This window comes from Ambystoma mexicanum, chromosome 1p, assembly GCF_040938575.1.
Source record: "Ambystoma mexicanum isolate Mex_15411 chromosome 1p, UKY_AmexF1_1, whole genome shotgun sequence".
NCBI classification, from domain to species: Eukaryota; Metazoa; Chordata; class Amphibia; order Caudata; family Ambystomatidae; genus Ambystoma; species Ambystoma mexicanum.
Window position 1 is genome coordinate 1,130,425,588 of NC_090921.1, and position 19,919 is coordinate 1,130,445,506.

The 19,919-nt window shown below is 43.3% G+C and overlaps 1 protein-coding gene across 1 annotated transcript in view; it reads left to right on the forward strand.

Annotated features, from left to right (window-relative positions):
• The window catches only part of LOC138449659 (cholesteryl ester transfer protein-like), a 330,995-nt gene that overhangs the window by 178,658 nt on the left and 132,418 nt on the right, over positions 1 to 19,919 (forward strand). The window contains exon 5 of the mRNA XM_069604786.1: positions 2,220 to 2,351. Coding sequence (XP_069460887.1) covers positions 2,220 to 2,351 — 132 coding nt within the window. The remainder of the gene's footprint in view (positions 1 to 2,219; positions 2,352 to 19,919) is intronic.

The window sequence follows — 19,919 nt, forward strand, 5'->3', positions numbered from 1 at the left end:
TATGATAGGTTATTTATAACAAACTTAATACCCAGAGGTTTCTAAGCGCGGACCCGGGGATCGAACCTGTGTTGCTCCGTGTCGGTCGTCTTGCTTCCAAGGCAAGCACGTTGCCACTGAGCTATCCTCCTAAGACAAGATGCGAAGAACAGGGGTGAACTTCTACCGCAGTCCCTCTTCGCTGCATGGAAGATGCTCCAAGCCTCCACCAGAGTCTTACCATTTGAATTGGTCTACAAACGAGAATCACAGGATGCCGTATATCACAAATCACAAATATACTAAGGGAAGGCTGGGAACAACAAGAAAAGTCAGGAAAAGTCAGGAAAATGCACAGCCCAATTTGTGAGAGCTACCCAGGAGAGGCCCTTGATAATCTGAAATCTGACCCAGAAACATCTTCACAGCATCCATGATAAGCAGAAACAATTGTATGAAAGGCAAGCTAAGCTAAGAGTAAATGCCAAAATGGTGACTGTGTTACCCACTTGGAAGAATAAATTGATCGCATGGCATGTGCTATACCAGATTACTGAAGTCCTTAAAGCCCCACAATTGTAGGGTTTAACAGAAAGACAGCAGGAAAACTCCTCAGGCCTCCTCACATATACTAGCTGAAGGGGTGGTGAAAACCTGAAAGACCAACCATTATGGCGCATGAAGAGGCATCAAACATGGGCAAATTTTCTGAGGAGAAGTCGATTTGTTTGCTAAAGATTTGACCACCAACTAGAAAAGAGACTTACAAGACTGCATATGTCCCTTTTCCAACATTTTAATGGATACAACTGACTGGGCCAGTCAGTTTCTGCACAGGCTTGACACTTCCTCTAGGTAGGGAGTGTAGATATGACTGTGTCTCTCTGTTGTCACATGCAGCGTCTAGTAGTACATTGTTGCTGGATATTAGTGTCTTTTTTGGTTGGTATTGGGCACTCCTTGCTCATATCATTTCTGCTGCATGACCCTTAAGTGGTCTGTGGATGATGCAGAATGCTTTGAATTAGATTATTTCTTGCACTTGTAGCTGGTGGAGACCTCCTAGTGCTGGAATCACGTGTTACCTCATGTTAAGCCCGCACATTAGTCTTCTGCTGTGTTCTGTATGTGTTAATGTTTCTTCATGAGGTAGTGCACCATACCACAGTACAAGCTGTTGGCATATTCAATTCTTCATAGAAGAGAGTGCTATAACAGCAAGGGTCCTGTGCTGAAAGATGAGGAATGGTATGATCCATCTGATTGAGCGATGTTGGTGAAACATTTCTTCACTAAGGCATTGATTTCTTGTTCTGTGTGAGTTTGTTATCCATAGAGATTCCGAGGCTCTTGATTATTTGGGAGGTTTTATGGTAGCTACCCTTCACCACAGACCAAGCTGGTGGTGCCTCTGGTGCCACATTGGGTGAGACAATCATGATTTCTGTTTTGTCCGTGTTGAGCTTTCAGTTGTTTTTGATCATCCATGAGCACACTTGTGCGAGGCAGTTGGTGAGGACGATGCTAGTCTCACTGCTGCTGGTCATTTTGAACAGGACTTGTGTGTTGTACGCATAGTTGCAGCAGGTGAGCATGTGGGTTTTTATGAGTGAGGCCAGGTACATATTGGAAAGGGCGGAAATCCTTGCTGGACTCCACAAGTATTTTTTGAGAGTTGGGTGTGAAAGAGTTACTAGCGGAAAACAATCTCCCTAACAACCACCAACACACAGACTTTCATGAGTTCCTGTAAGGAATGTTTGATCATGAGCAAAGTGAGTGTAGGCCTTCCTTTGGCAACATCAAGTCTCTGAACCATTGCAGAACCACTTTTCTTGCCCTTTCTCAGGACATGCCGTTCTGGTACACACCACTGTGCTCATTCAGTCCACTGCTCACAACTCCTCACTACTCCTTTCAGCTCTACTCCAATGTGCTAGAATAGTACTTACTTTCACCAAGAGAATCTCCTTGGTAAGGTTCGTGGCTGGCTGCAGGATTCTGACTGTCTTTGGAACCTTCTCCTCGAAGACCATGAAGACCTCTTTTCTAGTCTAGGATCTAACGAGAGACTATTTTGCAATCAACTGTCCCCCCATAAGGGTTATAGTTTCCTATTGTTAAATAAAGTTGGTCTATTGCGGCATTTACATGTCAGCCCTTTTGTCCAACCCACTCAGCTATATGACAGAAGTAATGTCTCTGATGGTCTGACCATGTGCATGTATTCTCCCTTGCAGCATTGAGATCAACGATTTATCCATTGAGGAGAGCACAGTGAATTTGAAAGAAGATGAAGGCATTGACATCATGATCCAAAATGTGAGCGCGTCTTTCAACGGGACCCTGACCTACAGCTACAGTAGCTGGTTGTAAGTTTAATAAAGGAAAGCTGAATGGTCGGACAATACTTATTTAGGGTTGTACATGGATGCATTGGGTAACTTAAAAAGGTTTAAGTTGAGGCTCCTGGTTTTATGGTGCTTAATTTATTTTACATTTATATTTAGTTAAAAAACAAGTTAATAAATATAGATAGTAGTAGGGGTCTGCAACCTTTGGCTCTCCAGATGTTTTGGACTACAACTCCCATCAGTTGCAGTCTATATAGACAATGGAGAATGATTTTTGGGAGTTGTTGTCCAAAACATCTGGAGAGCTACAGGTTGCAGACTCCAGCAATGGGAAACATTTGGAACTGGGTTCCAGCAGGTCAAGGACAGTCCCATCTTCCCCTTCAGTACACACCGAGTACTAATTTCTAAGACAGCACATAGAGCACACATGCAGCTAGGGTCCTGCAAAGCAAGCACACTTCCATTTAAGACTGTACTCCAAATAGAAGTATTTACATTCCGACAATATTTTCTCTTTTTTTTGTGGCAAATTTACACAGCGACACATAGAGCTGGGTCTCCACAGATCAAGCAAATCTTGATTGTCTACCCATGTACCAGCTTTGTAAGGAATACGCTCTAAATACTGACAACGCTCAAAACCAATGCCCTGCCAGTAATGTCTATTATCCTGGAAAGCCAAGTCAGAGACCCTTATTTTCAATGAAACCATAAACCTTTGAGCCTTAGATATTGTATAGCCTTATATCCTGCAACTGGTGCTATAACTGCAGTTCACATCCACAAGTCAGAGTTAACAGCCCAAGCAAAGCGTTAAAGAGGGTCTTTGAAAAACCTCAATAGCTTCAAGCATGAGCTATGAAGCTCTGTGTGGTGCACATTTGGACTCTAAGCAGAGTGTTTGCGTGTTATGCACAGATAGCTGTCTGCGAAAAAGAAACAGATCTCCTAAAGAAAAATTATGATCCCTCTTCCTAACTTCTTGGAGCAGTCTGTGGGGATGAGGTGAGCAAATGTGGAATGCTAAGAGATAGGTCAGCGGGAGGAAGCATTGCTGCAGAACAAAAGCAATGGCTAGTTATGTTATCCAAAATTTGTACTGCGCCCTTCACCTTTGTAATGGTCTTATGGCACTAGGCCTTGTCCAATAATTAGGCGTATTGTGACCTCGCCTGGGAGTTGTCAGATCCAGAAATCTCAGGAGAGCAAGAATAGAGTTAAAGATGGAACTGATAGTAAGACGGTGGGAGAAAACAGGGAAGGGACAAATGGAACGTATATGCAGTAGGGAAGTACATAGAGGGAAGAGGGTGGAGGTATATGGTTGTAGATTATGTGGGTGCATGTGTGATCAATGAAGGTCATTATCTGAAGGAAGTGAGAAGGTTATGTAATGTTCGATTTATGGTGATGGCATAATTTAGGCCAGTTAAATCTTGGTTAGTGATTAGTTTTGTGATGGACTTGAGAGGTGCTCAAGCGTGCCCTAGTATTGTGGGGGCTTTTACTAGGTCCTTTGATGGTAGCCTTCTGCAATGCCGGAGGACCACTGGTTTTGCCAAAAACCCACTGAATGAGAAGTCAACACCAAGAGTTGGATGTGTTGGAGATGAATGCATTGGGAAAACAAAAGGAGAGCAGGGGAGATGAAAAGGTTATGAAATACAGTTCTGTTTGGTGCCATAATGTTTTCACCTCTCTGAGTTGATGATTTGATAGATACTGGCACCTTGTGAATGTGTTTAAACTTAAAAAATGTTGGGTGACTGTGGTAGATACAGAACCTTTGGGGGGTGGAGATGCAGGGAGCCACTTCAATCTGCTGACAGTGGCTCTCAATTTATGCTTAGGATTAACATTGGGTATCCAATGCAATTGATATCAGCAGTGTGTGCCCATTATGTGTTAGGGGCAGCCTAACGTTTTGCGTGCGTACTTTTGGATTTAAAGATGCCCGTCAGAATAAACATAATGGTGCTAACATATTGGTTAAGAAGAGAGCATGTTGAAAGTCTATGAGATTTTTGGAGTTCTCGTTCCATTGTGAGAAGAAAAGTGAGTTTAGCATTCACCTCCAAAGAGACAAAAAACAAGATTTGTTTGGAGAAGTGTGCTATATTTTATTATATATTGGGTACAGAATTTGAACGGCGAATAACATGCAACATGAAATATTGTTAAAGAAGACAGAGGCTGCTGATCCAAGCTTATTGTGAGTTAAGACAATGTAATAATTAATGATTGTGAGGGTAATGGGAAGGTAGAGGTGCCGCAAAGCAAAATTTGTGGTCGGAGTTGTCAGTTAATGATGGTTGTCCTTGACATTTTCGTTAAGTGGCTTGTTTCAGGCAAGATCCCTTTGTGTGCCCCTAATTAAAGAAGAGCCAGGTTTTTATTTTATTTTCTGAATCCTTTGTATGTAGGTATGGTCCTGATCCTCAGAGGGATGGAGTTCCATATGGTGGGGGGTAGGACCGAAAAGGACGATCCAAATAGTTTATTTTTTGAGAAACAGGAACTATAAGTGAGAGTTGTGAGGGTGATCTAAGGGTGCATCTGGGGATGTATATTTTGGGTTTATTTCTCTGGACTTCAGGCACAGTTCTATGGATTGCCTGGAAGACAATGCAAAGAGTTTTGAAGGCAATTCTTCTTCCAACTGGGAGCCAGTGTAGTGGTATCAAGAATGGGGATATGTGGTCTCCGAATCTGATGCATAGAGGCATTCATGGGACTACGTTTTGGGCTCTTTGAAGCTTGACTAATAGATAGGCAGGAGCACCCTAATACACACTGCTAGCATAGTCCAACCTTGAAATGAAGATTGCAATTATGGATGGCCACATATTTCTGCTGGAAAGCCGGAAATGGGAAGACCTTCTTCAAGAATTTAAGATGCCCAAATGCTTGTCTAGCTACTTTAGTTATTTGTGGGCTGAGGCTGAGCAATGAATCCATAATGACTCCCAAGTTCTTGACCTGGGAACATGAGGAAAGGGCAATGGCTGTGTTTGGATGGTTGCCCCTAACATTAGGGAATAACGCTGGATTACATAATAGAAGGATTTTGGTTTTTTGTGGATTTAGCAGTAGGTGATTCTGAGCCATCCAGTCATCCATTTATTTAATGCAACTTAAAATGTCAATGGGGGCAAATGCATTATTTTGAATTTTTAGGATGAGCTGGGTGTTGTCTGCTTACTTGTGAACCGACAGATTGAGTTTTCTTAAGAAGGCCAGTAGAGGAGAAAGATAAAGATTAAAGAGTAAAGATTAAGAGATGCCTGTTGGGGATCTCCAAAGAGATGGTTTCTGTCATTTTAGTGGAAACGTTTGATTGTAATGATTTGGATCTGCCGGTGAGGAAGGACATACCAGTTAAGGGCACTGTCTCGGATCCCAAGGCTCAAAAGAGTGTTTTCAAGATGTTGTGGTCTACCAGGTTGAATGCTGGTTATGGATGTAGAATGAACAGAGCCTCTGCACCTTCTTGGTCTGCTATCGATTTGAGGTCATCCCACATTGATAATAGAACTGATTCTGTGCTGTGTCCTTGTCTGCGACCAGTTTGTGCTATGTCTAAATGTTTAATTGCCTCAGTGAAATTCGCAAACTAGGAATGTGCTGCTTTGTCTGCTAGTTTAGCAATTAATCTACAGTTTGAAATAGCGCTGAAGTTGTTACAGTCATTTTGGTTTAAGCTTTTTTTTCAGGATGGTTTTGCAAAAGGCTTCTTTGAAATCTGGCGGAACCACTCCCGTTTTGAATGAGGCATTGATCACGGTTCTGCATCAGGAACAATTAGAGGTTTCAAAAGTGATTTGGAAAAGGCCGGGGGACAGGGATCGGAGGGAGAGCCTGCAAAAGACCTCTGTTTGATCAATCATTGGAATTCTTCCTGTGAGAAAGGGGAGAGAGCTGGAGGAAGAGAATGTATCTTGGGGCAGGAGTGGGGAATAGGTGAGTTTGGAGAGGATTCACATTTCAAGTTATAGTTGTTTGGATAAGATGTGTCATGATAGGTAATTGCACAGTTCTTGCAAGGGAGTGATGATTGATGGTATGCCTAAGGGATTCCTGAAATCTCATATGATTTTGAATACCTCTCTTACAGAGGTGTAGCCAGGATTGTCTAACAAGTGGGGCCTGAAGCGGATGAAGTTGGGCCCTCCGCAGTGGCAATAACATCTGTAAATGCCAACACAGGGCTGCTTAGTGGGCATTTACAGCTTTTGTCTGGGCCTTGCCCGCTCAGGCCCTACCCTGTCTACGTCTCTGCTCTCTTAATGGATTAATTACTGTGACTAATCTACTGGAGTAAAAGAGTGGTTTGCATTTCCAGATTTCACAATAGTATATTTGTCTGTGTTTTAGAAAGGCAATTTTGTCTTTCAATAGGTGGTGTTTCTTCCAATTATGTATGAGGTTTCTGTTAGTTGCTTGACATGTCTTAAACTTTTTTGAAAACCATCTGGGTTTGTGTGTTTTTTTGTATTGGGTTGTTTAAGTGGGGCAATCTAATTAAGTGCGCCCAATACCCACTGTTCAAAGGTGTCACTGCAATCTGAGAGTTAGAAAGTGTAGTTGTGTTTGGCTTCTGTTCATGGAGTAGTTGAATATGATCGCCTGAGAAATTAATTTTTTCCAAGCCCTGAATAATAGTTTTGGCTTAGGTCATACAGAGGGAAGTTGAGTTAGGCCAGAAAAATTAGAGCCGAGTGGTCCGCCAAGGGTAAACTCAGAGTGGGTAAGGCTTGAAGAAGATTATGGGTGCTGAAAACCCCGACCAGGGTATGACAAGCTATGTGAGTTGGTTCCATGCTGAGCAGGTGTAGATCAAGGCTCTCTAGGTTGGGTATTAGATTCCCGGTCCGTTTGTCGGGCCATATTTCAAGCAATATGTTGAAATCCCTAAGCATACACAGATTTGGGAAGGTGTGGAGTGACTCTGCTATAAAATCTTAGAGTTTGGTGCCAAATATGGGTTTGTAGCCAGGGGGCCTGTATAGAAAAAGCAAGGAAATTGAAAGGGAAAGGGAGAGTTCCACCTTGAGCATCATGGATTCACGGAGAGGAGCAGTGATGTTGGGAAAGACGGTAACGGACAGTGCGTTTGTGCATATTACTGCAACCACCTCCCCAGCTCGTTCAAATCTGTTTTTGATTATAGTTTTGTACCCGGCTGTGATAGCAGAATTTACGATAGGGTTATAGTCATCCTTCAGCCAAGTCTCTGTTAAGAAAAGCAGGTTCGGTTGTAGCTCAGAGATGAGGTCTGTGTTTGCTGAGAGTACGTTTATGAGACTAAATAGAGGAGACCTGGTTGTGGCAGAGGGGGATGTTGATGATGTTCAGTGTACCTGTTGGGTACTGTTTCCAGATGGGGTGGAAGACTGAAGGAGATTTCTTGGCTTTGTTGGGTTATTGCAAGTCTGAACCATTTGCGAGTTGTATGCGGGGTGGTCATCGATGTCGGATGTTGTATCAGGAGGGGGTCAAAGGGTGAAATCGCCAATTCCTGTGTTGAGCTTATTGCGTCGGGTGCAGAAAAGGGAGAGAGGAATGAAGAGGGTTATTGTTTGTCACGTCCCCTGATGGCTCTGGAGAGATGACGGAATTCCTTCTTTTCCTGGGAAGTGCAAGGGTAAATTTAGCTTTGGTTTGTAAGGTGTTAGCAATGAGGTCACCGGTATAGGCCATGATTCTGAGTCAGTGGGATCAGGGAACAGGTTCCTGCCCTTTTCATATAATTGAGGAGCCTGTATGATTTTGGGTGAGCCTGTATCATGGGCATGTTGGAGACTCCAAGGGAGTGCTTTGAGGATGTCCAAGTTGTACATAGTGTGGATCCTGGGATTGATCTCTTTCTTTCTGGTATTGGAAGTAAAGGCAAGGTACAAAGTTGGTTTTGTCGGGGATTGTGGTGGAGTGGTGTCCACTGAGCTCTGGATATAGGTTGAGCAGTTGAGGGTTCTCTGTTTTTTTGGGATAGGAGAGTTGCCTAATGGAAATGGAATGGAGACGTTTCTTCATTGGAAAGGAACAGGTGGTGGAAAAGGTGGGCTGGTGTTCAGAACATGATACTGACATGACCGATCAGAAATCTTTTTGGCAGTCCTTCTCCACGCATTGATGTAAGCTCTATCCTCATTTTGAGGTTGCAGATTTTGGAGTGAGCGACAAAGGGGCAGGCGTCTTGAAGTTTGCATGGTAATAAAGCTATATTAGCTTTAGCTTTTATATGTTTGATGCATGGAGTTGCTCTAACACTTTTTCTATAGGTGTTGCTAGATGACGTGCAGCAGGCAGTGTTACATGAACTGTTACGCCTAAGATATTTTGCAGTGTGTTGCTGCAATTTGCAGCTGGGCTTTCCGGGTGTGTCTTTTTGGTTAAGGTTTTTGGAGTTTGATGGGTTTGAGCAAATTTGATGGGGAAGCTGGTGTTTGATGTGCAGGATGAGACTGTCTAGGTGGAGTGATTTGTGAGAATGAGCAAATGGGGCTGTGATGATGGTCGAGTTTGGCAGATATTTGAATGGGAATGCTTCTCCCGTAAAGGGAAAATGGTGTGTGTTCAGGTGAATCCCTGATGGGATAGGGAGTAGAACGCAACTGCAAGAAATAACAAGGAGGTTTCGCTCATAGCATTGGGTTTCAGTAATGTACGGCATGGGTGTGCGGTTGATGGAAGGGAGCTAGTCCTAGCAATAAAGTGGTTTATTTATTTATTGCACTATACAACCAAATGGTATTTCCAGGCACCACAAGGCAAACGTGGGGAGGGAGCAAGGGGAGTAAATAACAGTGGCAAAAACATAAAACAGTAATATACGAGTGTGGTCCTACTAGGCCTTGTGACATTCAGACTTGCAAGTGCAGTGAGGTGAAGAGAAGTGCAGGGATGGAAGGGGTGGGCGAGGTATGAGCAAGTGCGGGTTAGAGTCCGGGAGGGAAGTGCCCAGGGGTGCCAGGGCTGAAGTCCACTGGCTAAGGGCTAGGGCAGGAAAATCCCAAGGGTGGGATGCACTGCCAACAGGCCATGGGTCCACAGGGGCAGTGCAAGGGGGGGAGGGTGCTGGTGTAAACTAGGTATATGGCCTGGTAATCTGTGAGGTTCATGAAGGACCAGACTGCTAGTCTCAGTGGCAGTGGGATGATTAGCAGGGAAGTATTTAGGGGGAGAAAGTTGCAGATAGCATGGTCCTAGGCCGTAGAAATACTTTTGGATGATGCATAGGGTTTTGAATTTGATCCTTGTGGCCATCGGTTGCCAGTGGAGAGATTTTAGGGCTGGAGAGATACGGTCCGTGGGCTTGAGGGCAAGGATAATTCTTGCAGCCCTATTCTGGATTAGCTGAAGGGGATGTAGGGAGGAAAGGGGGAGGTTGAGGAAGAGGCTGTTGCAGTAGTCCAGCCGAGTGACCATGAGCTTCTGGGGAGGGGGAGGCAAGGGAGAATGCCTCTAAGGAGGTGAAGCTGGAAGTGGGCCTTATTGGCAAGGTCCAAGATGTGAGGGGTGAAGGAGAGAGAGGAGTCAAAGATGACCCCAAGATTTTTGGCCTCACAAGATGGTGAGGGTAGAGGGCCCAAGCAGGGCAGCCAGAGGGTAGGAGGGAAACAGGGGTCAGGTGTCCCAACGATCTTAGGGTTCTTTAGAAATGTGCATATGTAATGGATGCGATCATACAGAATAAATCCAAATAACTGAACCAACTCAGGAAGATGGCAAAGTACTGTTGTATTAACAACCATTTAAAACAGGGAGTTTACAACGAACATCAACGGACATACACTCAGTCTCTCAGCAATCTTTACATAAAACATAGTTTTTATACCAAAAATACGTCAGAAAGGATGTCATACTATGTGGCAATAATGAAAAACCTATCAAGGGTCGGGATTGGCTAAGGGAAAAATCTAAGCTAAACTGATTGGCTATCCATTATCAGGTGGACAACATGTGCCTACCTCTAAAACATGTAATCTTCAGAAACATTAGATACACAGTTTCTCATTGGTCTTCAAACTATAAGGTCCTTCGTTATATGGACTAATATAATTGGTTGGCATGCTTGTACCATGTCTGGAACATTCGGTTCATTTAACAGCATGTTAGCCCAGACCCAGGCGCAAGGAGATGGGGAATGACACTACCTCCCCATCCAATTATCTCAGCACATCTCATCGCCCATGCCTTCTGCCATGAAGGTCGTCTTTGTACTTGGCCTTGCAAAGTATCCTTGTCTTTGAGAATGCACAGGAGTGAGTGCACTCACTATTGTGTCTGGGACTCCAAGTTCGAACTCTATTTTCATCCTTGGCTCACGTGAAAGGAGACCACGAGTTGGTCCATTTTACAGGATTTAAATGCGTTCAATGAATTAAACTTGCCACTCTTGGTGTTCTGTCTTTGCACCTTAACAAGGGAAAATTCATCCTCTGCATGTTCACCCATTCCCAGAATAGATAGCTGACTTTGGCTGCTTCAGTCTTGACTCCAGGCCCAACAACCTCATCTTGCATCTCCACGACTCTGCTTATTCTTGCTGTGGCACAGTTTTCTCTTACCGTTTCATAGGTCCTGGCTTACTAAATTCATGATACCGATGTCCAGCATCTAAATAATGGCGGCTTTGCCTGCGTTCTATTCACTACATATAGCCAGCTTCAATGATGACTTAATTTACCTTGCGTTTCAGCACTTGTACATTTATTGAACGGTTGATTCTCTGCAGCACTTTTTGCATGAGTAAATATTTAAAAAATCACTTGATTCTTTATTACGTCATTAGTTTCTTTAGGATCTATACATTCTCATCAGTCAGTATCCTGGGTCGTCGTACACACTTTTTTAAATGTCACTTAGCTTCTTTTCTCTGCTCTATCTCATATTCCTTCATGCCATTCCTCCCTTAGGTTGTCATCATTTCGAGAATACATTTGGTAGAGTTGTCTCAAAGGGTATCTTCTTTCAAACACACGCTCTGTTGTCAAACACGGAACAATCTCATGCCTCCAACATGTAGGAGGAAGGGGGCAGGGTCTCCTGCAGAGGTATACAGCTGCTCCTCTACATTCCCCCCTCTGGTGGAGTCCTCGACCACCTCCTCAAGTGTTTCCATATACTGGTGTTTTCTCTTGAAGAAGTGTTTCTTAGGTGTCAATATTTTTATCACCCTCCTCAGGGTGCCTGCTGATTTGACATGTTCATCTATACTCCAGGCCATGTAATTAAATTGTCCATTCAGGGTACAATAGACCCATCATTCCACATACATGCTAGCCTTTATGTATTTTCTGATAGCGTCATCAGTCAGCTCCTTGGCGTTTGGTTCATCTTTGGCATCAATCATGATCTTCATTTTTACCACCTTTTTGGCAGTTTTCTTGTATTGGGCAATCACCATCCTGATTATACAGAATCCAAACATTACTAGCACCAGTTTTACTCCAGGAAACTTGAATAAATTCACCAACCACTGAGGAATCCATGAAAAGACATTGAAGATGACAAACGTCATCTTCAATGTCATCGGTCTCTTCTTCCATCTTGGTATGCAGGTCTGTCAACGCCGGTCAAGTGGCACAGCGAGTAGAGCGCTCGCTTTGACATCCGTGCAGAGCTTGCTACCATAGGTTCTAATCCCGGCAGGGCCAAACACAGCCTTTCATCCTTCCGAGGTCGATAAATGAGCACCACGCACTGTGGGTAATAATAAGCAGTGCTCAGATACCTGAGGGTTCGTAGTGCTATATAAATTGAAATTATTATTATCATTATTATTATTAAACAAGGAGGTAAACCAACTGTCATCTTCAATGTCATCGGTCTCTTCTTCCATCTTGGTATGCAGGTCTGTCAACATCGATATGGACTCTGCCAAGGTCCCATTCTGGCCATCGTGAGAAGATATGAACGTTAAAAATGATTGCCCAATTTTGGCATAAACTCCTCCCTCCATCGCTGTGATCAGACCAAGGACATATCTATTCTGGAGGATCATCAATCATATGGCCCTCAACTCTTCTTTAATGGCATTGAATCATTTTATGGTAGCATTGATTTTCTGCAGGAGCTCCCATCTGGTGATGTGCAACCATTTGGCATTTGCCACTGTTTGAATTCCACGCATTAATATAGCTGTCAGTATCAAAACAGTTTTACTGAACAACTTGTGCTCATCTGGAATGGTTTCATATGCTGTTATTGATTTGGCGGAGAAATAATTTTCTCTTTTCGTCCGTCGGAGTTCAAGTGATCTTTTTCTCAAATGGTCATCCACTTTTGGAAATTCATCAATGTTTAGATCACTCTGAGGCATCTGTAGAGGTGGAGTTAAGTACCCCCACCAAATGCTCTGCCCACATGCTGCCTAAATGTTGGGAGCCGGAAATTGCAACACGTGCAGTACCAGTAAGGATGCTTATATTGCAGAAAATCAAGGAAACAAGGTATCCATTAAGAAAACCTTATGTGCATTCACAAATAAATAATGGCCTGGTCCCGGAAGAAGTGTGAAAATGAGTGAAAGAGAGGACTGGTGACATCATACGGAGCGGATGATGACACATCTGGAAAAGATGCACGAGGCAGAAGAACATAGATGTTCTATAAGCTCTGAAGAGGAGATGGAAAATGATGACCCACATTTCGGGCTCGAGATGAAGATGCTCATGCTACAGAAACGGTCAAGAACATGTAAATCAGTTTACACTTGTACAGACGCAGTAATGCAAGTAGACAAAGTGATCTTAAGGCTGGCTACTTAGTGAATAGTTTTGCAGCAAGGCGCACATGTACAATACATGTGAATGTATAGAACCTCGATATTCCATAATGCACTTTAAGCAAGGATTGAAACTTTGTGATTGGTTTGCAGTGTGGCACAGTTGGAAAATGACTAAAGGCGATGGAGAAATACAAGAAAGGCTTGCCAGCCCAGCACCAAGAAGATGAGGCCAGAGTGAGCCTGGTTGTCCATCCAGTAGTTACGCTGAACATGAGAAAGAAACAAACTTCTGTTTGAAATGGAAAACACTGAAGGCCTCAAAAGTTCATCATTTAATAGAACTCAAGGCTGCAAAAGGCTTGCAAATGTGGTCTCCCACTCACATGGTCAGATCAAAAAAGACATTGGGTCGAACTACACCGAAACAAGAATATACTCCCTTTATTTCTCAGGCACAGAGAGCTCTACAAGGCCAAGGGTACAAAGGTACCAAACCAATGGTGGGGGGGGCCACGTACTAAAGAGCCCTATAGTTTGTATAACCAATAAAGTGTCGAGTATTAGAGTGACAAAACAGATGATTTGCACTTGGGATGGGATTAGTTGCCCAATTCTATCACATCCTCAAGTAGGTTTTTGTAGTGTGATGTCACTTATGACGAGTTTTTGCTATAAAAGTTTTGTATTTTATGAGAAGCACCAAGAGAAATCGAGCGAACGTCCGTTGCATATCCGTTGTAACTCCCTGTTTTAGACAATTTCAAATAAAACAGCAACGAGTTTTGCCAACTTCCTGAGTCGGTTTGATTATTGATGTTTGAGTAACTTCTGCATCCCCATTCATCTCAAAGTATTGCTATCTTGTCTTAAAGGGCCCTAGGTCTATGGGTTCACGTGGTACCAGAGAGATGATGGTTCGAGGTCCGTCGGCCCAGTAGGCTTTTAAGGGTCTCGGAATATCAGATGTCCTCCGCCATTAAGCTGGAGCTCCGTGAGGCTTCCTGTGGATAGTGGCCGCAACAAAACCTTGCAAGAAAACCAAGCAGGTGGGATGGGTCCCTCTTTCATGGAATTCCCCTCCCGGTTTCTACACACAGCTGAGCGGACCGAAGGCTAAGGTGGCTGGTTGAGGAGTAGACGATCCCAAAACCTTCCGTGGGAGAGTTGGTGCATGCGGTTCTGAGGGATGTTTTCCAAAAGATAAAGAGTTTAGATGGTCAGATCTGGACCTATCAAAAGAAAGAATGTCAGAGCCTATGGCATGCACAAAACGTTCTAAAGGGCAATAGCATAGTGTGAGGGGGAACTCACTTATGTAAGCATGCTAAGGTAATTGACAGGAAGAAGGCAATCGAGAACCATTGTCCGTACTCTGGATAGGCAGACAATGGAAGCTGAGTTCGTTTTGGGATTTTGCAGTTTCCCTTGTTAGAAAAAGGAGGGGACAGACTGCAGTATATTCCGTGGCCCCAAATGGACAAGGATAACTTAAGGTGTAAGCTCCCGAGTTTGACTTTGGGTACCAGAAAATGGATCTATGAATTAGAAAAAGTTACAGGAGGAAACACGTTGGCTTTAGGGGACATTAAGGGTCTTCTAGCAGCTATTCTTGGGGAGAGGGCTGATGACATTTGGACGAGAGCAGGACACGCAAGTGTCACAGCACACGATGGTGCGCCCTTTAATAATTGTAGAGCGGCAGTCTGGAAAGCACTCAGTTACAGTATCCTGATACATCAGATATTGGCGCTATAATGGCATGTAAGATGCAGGATGGGGAAGATCCACTTGCTTACATTCAACATTTTCAAGAGCAGTGGTCTTTGGAAACTCGAGAGCCTTGTGGGATATTGATACCTGTATTGTATCATATTTTATGTCAGGGGTTGCCGGACCACGTGCAGAGACAGCTCAAGAAGCTGGTGGGCATGGAGGCAAAACCATGGCTAGAAATACAGTTGACCATCGTTCATCACTGCCGATTGTTGCAAGAGAAAAATCAAAAGAAAGAGGATGCCAGGAAGCTCGAGGAAGCTAAGTTAGTGCAGAGGAATCTGTTAAAGTATGCTATAGAAGGGGCAGTATTGACTAGAGGAGAAGAAACAGGATCACAGCAAGCATCAGGTATGCCGCAGGTGAATAACCAATGGCAGTCATATCAAGGAGGGACCATATTTATGCCGAGTTGCAGAGGAAGCTTCCACGAAAAGGAGGCGTTCAGAATAATCAGTGAAACATTCAGAGTAATCAAGGAGGTTTTCAGAATAACCAAGGCAGTAATCAAGGCATGCAGGATGGGCAGGTTAGAAGATTCCCTCCTGTATGTTGGACATGTGCAATGACAGGGCAAATCATTCGAACATGTGGCAGCCAAGGGTATGTGCAGAATGGGCAATTCCCAAGAGGCGGAACAGCTTATCCTCCAGCATATAGCCTACAAAGCAGGGATGGGTTCACCCAAGATAAAACAGTGTATAAAACACAGTTACCGTCCGCACAGCACGCTTTGGAACCACAGCAAGCACCATAGAATCCACTGCAAGGGCAGTCATAGCACGCACGTATGCAGACACAGCACAGTGCGAACACAGGACATGTATTGACTCCTAGTGTAGGAGGTGTCACTGTCGTGGGAGGGAATCCTTTCACACGTACAGGGATAAGTATGTACCCACAATAGGACAGCTCATTGGTGACTTGATGTGTTCAGTACTATCTGTGATGCCTAATCCTCGAGGAACCGAGGGTTGACGTCACAATAGGAGGCAAATCCTTTTCTTTTTTTATCAGACACTGGGGCAACTCGCTCATGTATATGAGAGGGAAAATGTTTATTATTGGGTAATGCCATGAATGCTCAAGAGTTCTCAGGAAATACAAGTAGAGTTTCTTTTACTAAGACATTGCCAGTCTCTATAGGAGAATGTGACATGTCTGTTCCATTGTTGTATTCAAAACAGACAACAGTTAATTTACTGGGTAGGGATTTGAGGACGAAGTTAAATATGACAAACTCCTTCACTGATGATGGCATAGTGTGTTCAACTTATTATAACACACAAGAACACTTATAAGGTAGAACATATCTTGTAATATTACTTTTTCAATACAATACATGTGTAGACTACTGAAAGCCCTAGACAGAAGAACACCCTTTCCATGTGTGGGGTGCCTGCCCTAGGAAGGAGGTGATGGGCCGCCTATCTAATAGGGAAAGAGAGGAGGAAGCTGTCCCTATTCCGTATATGTATACTATTCCAGGTTATCTTTTACTAATTATAACAAAATATTGGCATGAATGTGCTAAAAAGGGGAACTATGTCCCTTCTACTTTATATTACGTGGACATTTCAGGGAGGAATTGGTCAGTTGATGCACATGTGTCACCTACTGCTTTCATTCACCTTCACAAGAAGTGTGTCCATGGCGTATAGGTAGAATAGTAATTAATAAATCCGTCCTAACAGTGCAGATAAGGCAAGGTAAAATAAATTTACTAAAAAATCTTATATGGGCTGAGACCCATATATTTGTTGGTTTGTCAAAGCATTGTCTTTTTTTGGTTGGACATTTTTTAATGTGCTTGAGCAGTAGCTGGCGTGCTGGATGTGGTTACCCAATCCTTATGTAGGATTAAAGTACATGGTATAACCACAAGATTTGGAGAATAAGATACAAATTCTATAGAATAAGCTTTGAAAATGTGTATAACGTCATGATGGTGAACGGTCTTGTTCATATAGGGGAACAACATGATGGTGCTATTATACCCTAAATCAAGTATATCGGTTGTTTAATTGAAAAACAAGCACAGTGGTACAGCTATGGGGGTGATTTTATCTTCTTTTTTCATTGTGACATGAACAATGTCCTTTCTTTGTTGATCTTAGGGGGTGGCCTAGCCGTGCAACTGCTGTGCATCTTATTGCATAACAGTGTGGCACCCCCGTGATTAATCAGAGGCCTTATTCCTGCGATACTGGTAGAAACAATATTGAGCTCCTCTCATCACATCCTAGTGGGTTCCTTATGACCCTTTAGATGGTGTATTACAACTGTCTATTTCATAAGTGCCAATTTGTACCACTCGATTTTTTCATTTAGGCCAATCTTGACCGTATTCAGCCGAAAAATCCAGTGTTGCTCACATTTGAGTAGTAGGTCTGCATAATTGCCTCCAATTTATGGGGATCTTATTTTCTCCAGTATTGTCCATTTGAACTGGTCCTGGCTATGGCCTTTATCCTGAAAATGAGCCGCAAGAGGGGCAGTGAGTTTCATTGTTCTAATACAAAACTTATGTTCAATAAGTCTTTTCTTTACCTCTCTCACAGTCATGCCTACATATCGTAATTCACAAGGGTATGTGATCAAATAAACAACTCCTTTGCTCTTACAATTTGTCAACATTCTTTGTTCCCAGGGTGTTTTCCACCCTATGTCGATGCACATACTCTGACTTGTCTGAGAGCACATAGTGCAGCCTCCACACTCAGTGTGGCCTGTGGGTCTGCTAGCCCCCCAGAGAGTAGGTGCTGAGGGCTAAGAGTGGATTTCTTTTGGAATGTCCACCAGACGGTCTCTGATGTTCTGTCTTCTCTTAATTGCAAAGGATGGTGGTGCCAGGTTGCTTGCACCTGTATTCAGGATTAGCCATAGCTTCCTTATCTCTTTCTTGATGGAGTTAAAGAGTGGTGAATAGCTTGGGACTGCTGTTAGCTCTTCCCTGTCCCCTGATTTTTGATGTTGTTGGAGAGTGGCCTCTCTTGGTATGTTCTTGGCCAGTTTATAAGTGTCGTTAATGATTTTCTTCAGATAGCCTCTTCTCCTTAGTTGTCTTCTGAGGGCTCCAGCTTTTGTGCTGTAGTCTTGTGTGAGTGAGCAGGTTCTCCGATATCGCAAAAATTTGCCAAATGGGAGATTATCCCTTAAGGCCTTCGGATGGTAGCTGGTATACTGTAAAAGTGAATTCCAATCTGTCTCCTTCTTGTATATCCCAGAGATCAGTTTACCATCTTGCACAGTGATTGCCAGGTCCAGGAAGTGAGTCACTGTTTTACTGGCTTCTGTACTGAACTTTAGATTTTTATTTCAGTTATTTACCCATTGATGGAATGTAGTTAGTTTGTCTGCTGTACCCTGGAAGATGAGGAGCACATCATCGATGTAGCATTCCACAAAATTATCTGTGACAGATGTGAATTGGTTTCTGCACTATGTGTTCTATTTCCAGGTGTTCGACATATAGGTTAGCCAGACTTGGCACAAAAGTTACACCCATAGCTGTCCCTGAAACTTGTTGGAACAAAAGTGTTTTCGCACCGAAAATAGTTGTGAGTTAGGGCAATTCCTGCCAGGTGGGTTACAAATTCTGCATCACCATTGGAGAGTCTTGTGTTATTAATCAGGCATCGTCGGACCATCTCAACTGTTTTTCCTTGGGGAATACTGGTATACAGGGCCTCGACGTCCATTGTGACTAACCATTGGCTGCCCATGTCAAAGGGAAATGTAGTGATCAGATTTATAATGGCTGTGGTGTCTTTCGCACACGCAACATCTTGCCCGTCCATAGGTATGGTTGATGCCACTTCCTTAATTTCAGTCCCCACCTTATTTTGTGGCCTCTCCTGCAACATAAAAACTAATGAATATAATGGATAATTGTATACTAGAGAAACAAAAGCACAGAAATACATTTCTGTTCGAAATTCTTCTATCTAGTATACAATAAACACCATAATCCATTCCCCTTATGACTATCCACAGTCTCTGCATTCCCCTGTTTAGCGCATGCCTTATTAGAAAACCCGGTTTGCACATGCACACCATCATACAAGACAGGTCTTCTACTCTTTTTACTCTTATGTTTGAAACACGGACAAGTGCTCATGGGATCCCAGGAGGCAAGTGCCAGAGGATCCCAAGATGGGAAGCTACTAGCTAATTGCTGGCGCAGAGGAGTCCCAATGCTGGGGTACATTTTAACCGTAACATCAGTTTAACAGAGTATTTTCTGTCAATTAAATAGGTTTATATAAGTGAAAATGTTTCATAATGTTAACCCACTGTATATAAGTTATTAATAATTCCTCTTTTAATATATATGAAAGAACTATAAAACTCCTTTAATAAACATATTTTTTGCAACGCATACTTATGTGAGTTGTTATCAACAGAGCATACCCCTAAAGGTAAATCAGAGTAGACATTTGTCCTTGCCGAATATTAGGAAAGATTCCCATTTTATGTGAAGTTTTCCCTCCAGTTGTGCACTCCCCAACTTTTTGCTGCTGTTTAACACCATAGTCTGACTTCGCCAGTGGAGCACAGCCTTCAGATGCGCTCCCCTGGGCTTTTTTGCTCACTTTGTTATGGGGAAAGTGACATGCCCTTAAAGACAGTCAATGCTGGGAGACGTTGTTTCCCTTAGTCCTTATCAATGTTGCAACTTTTCTGCAACATGTTGCAAGTGCACAATGTGCCTTACAGTACAGTGCACTTGGGTCTTCCTGTCATTTCTAAAGGCCCTAGACACCCTCAAAATATTTTTTAGGAGAAGGGCAGATGTGCCTTGGACAGGGCTTGTGGCAGCTTATCTTTTCATATATTTTTAACCCTTTCCTGCCATGCAAACATAATTTACTGCGTTTGGCATTGAGAGGTGGCCTGGCTCCAAAATGGCCATGCCACAAGGTTCTTTGTCCTGTTCTTTGGCCATCTTGCCCCTTCACCTTCCCCAGGTCAAGCTGACCCGGGTCAATCCTTATTTGGGCATGCATTCCCTGCGCAACACCAAGCTTTCGCAGGCTTCTGCACGTCTTGTGTGTGTGCCCCCAGGATGTGGGCTG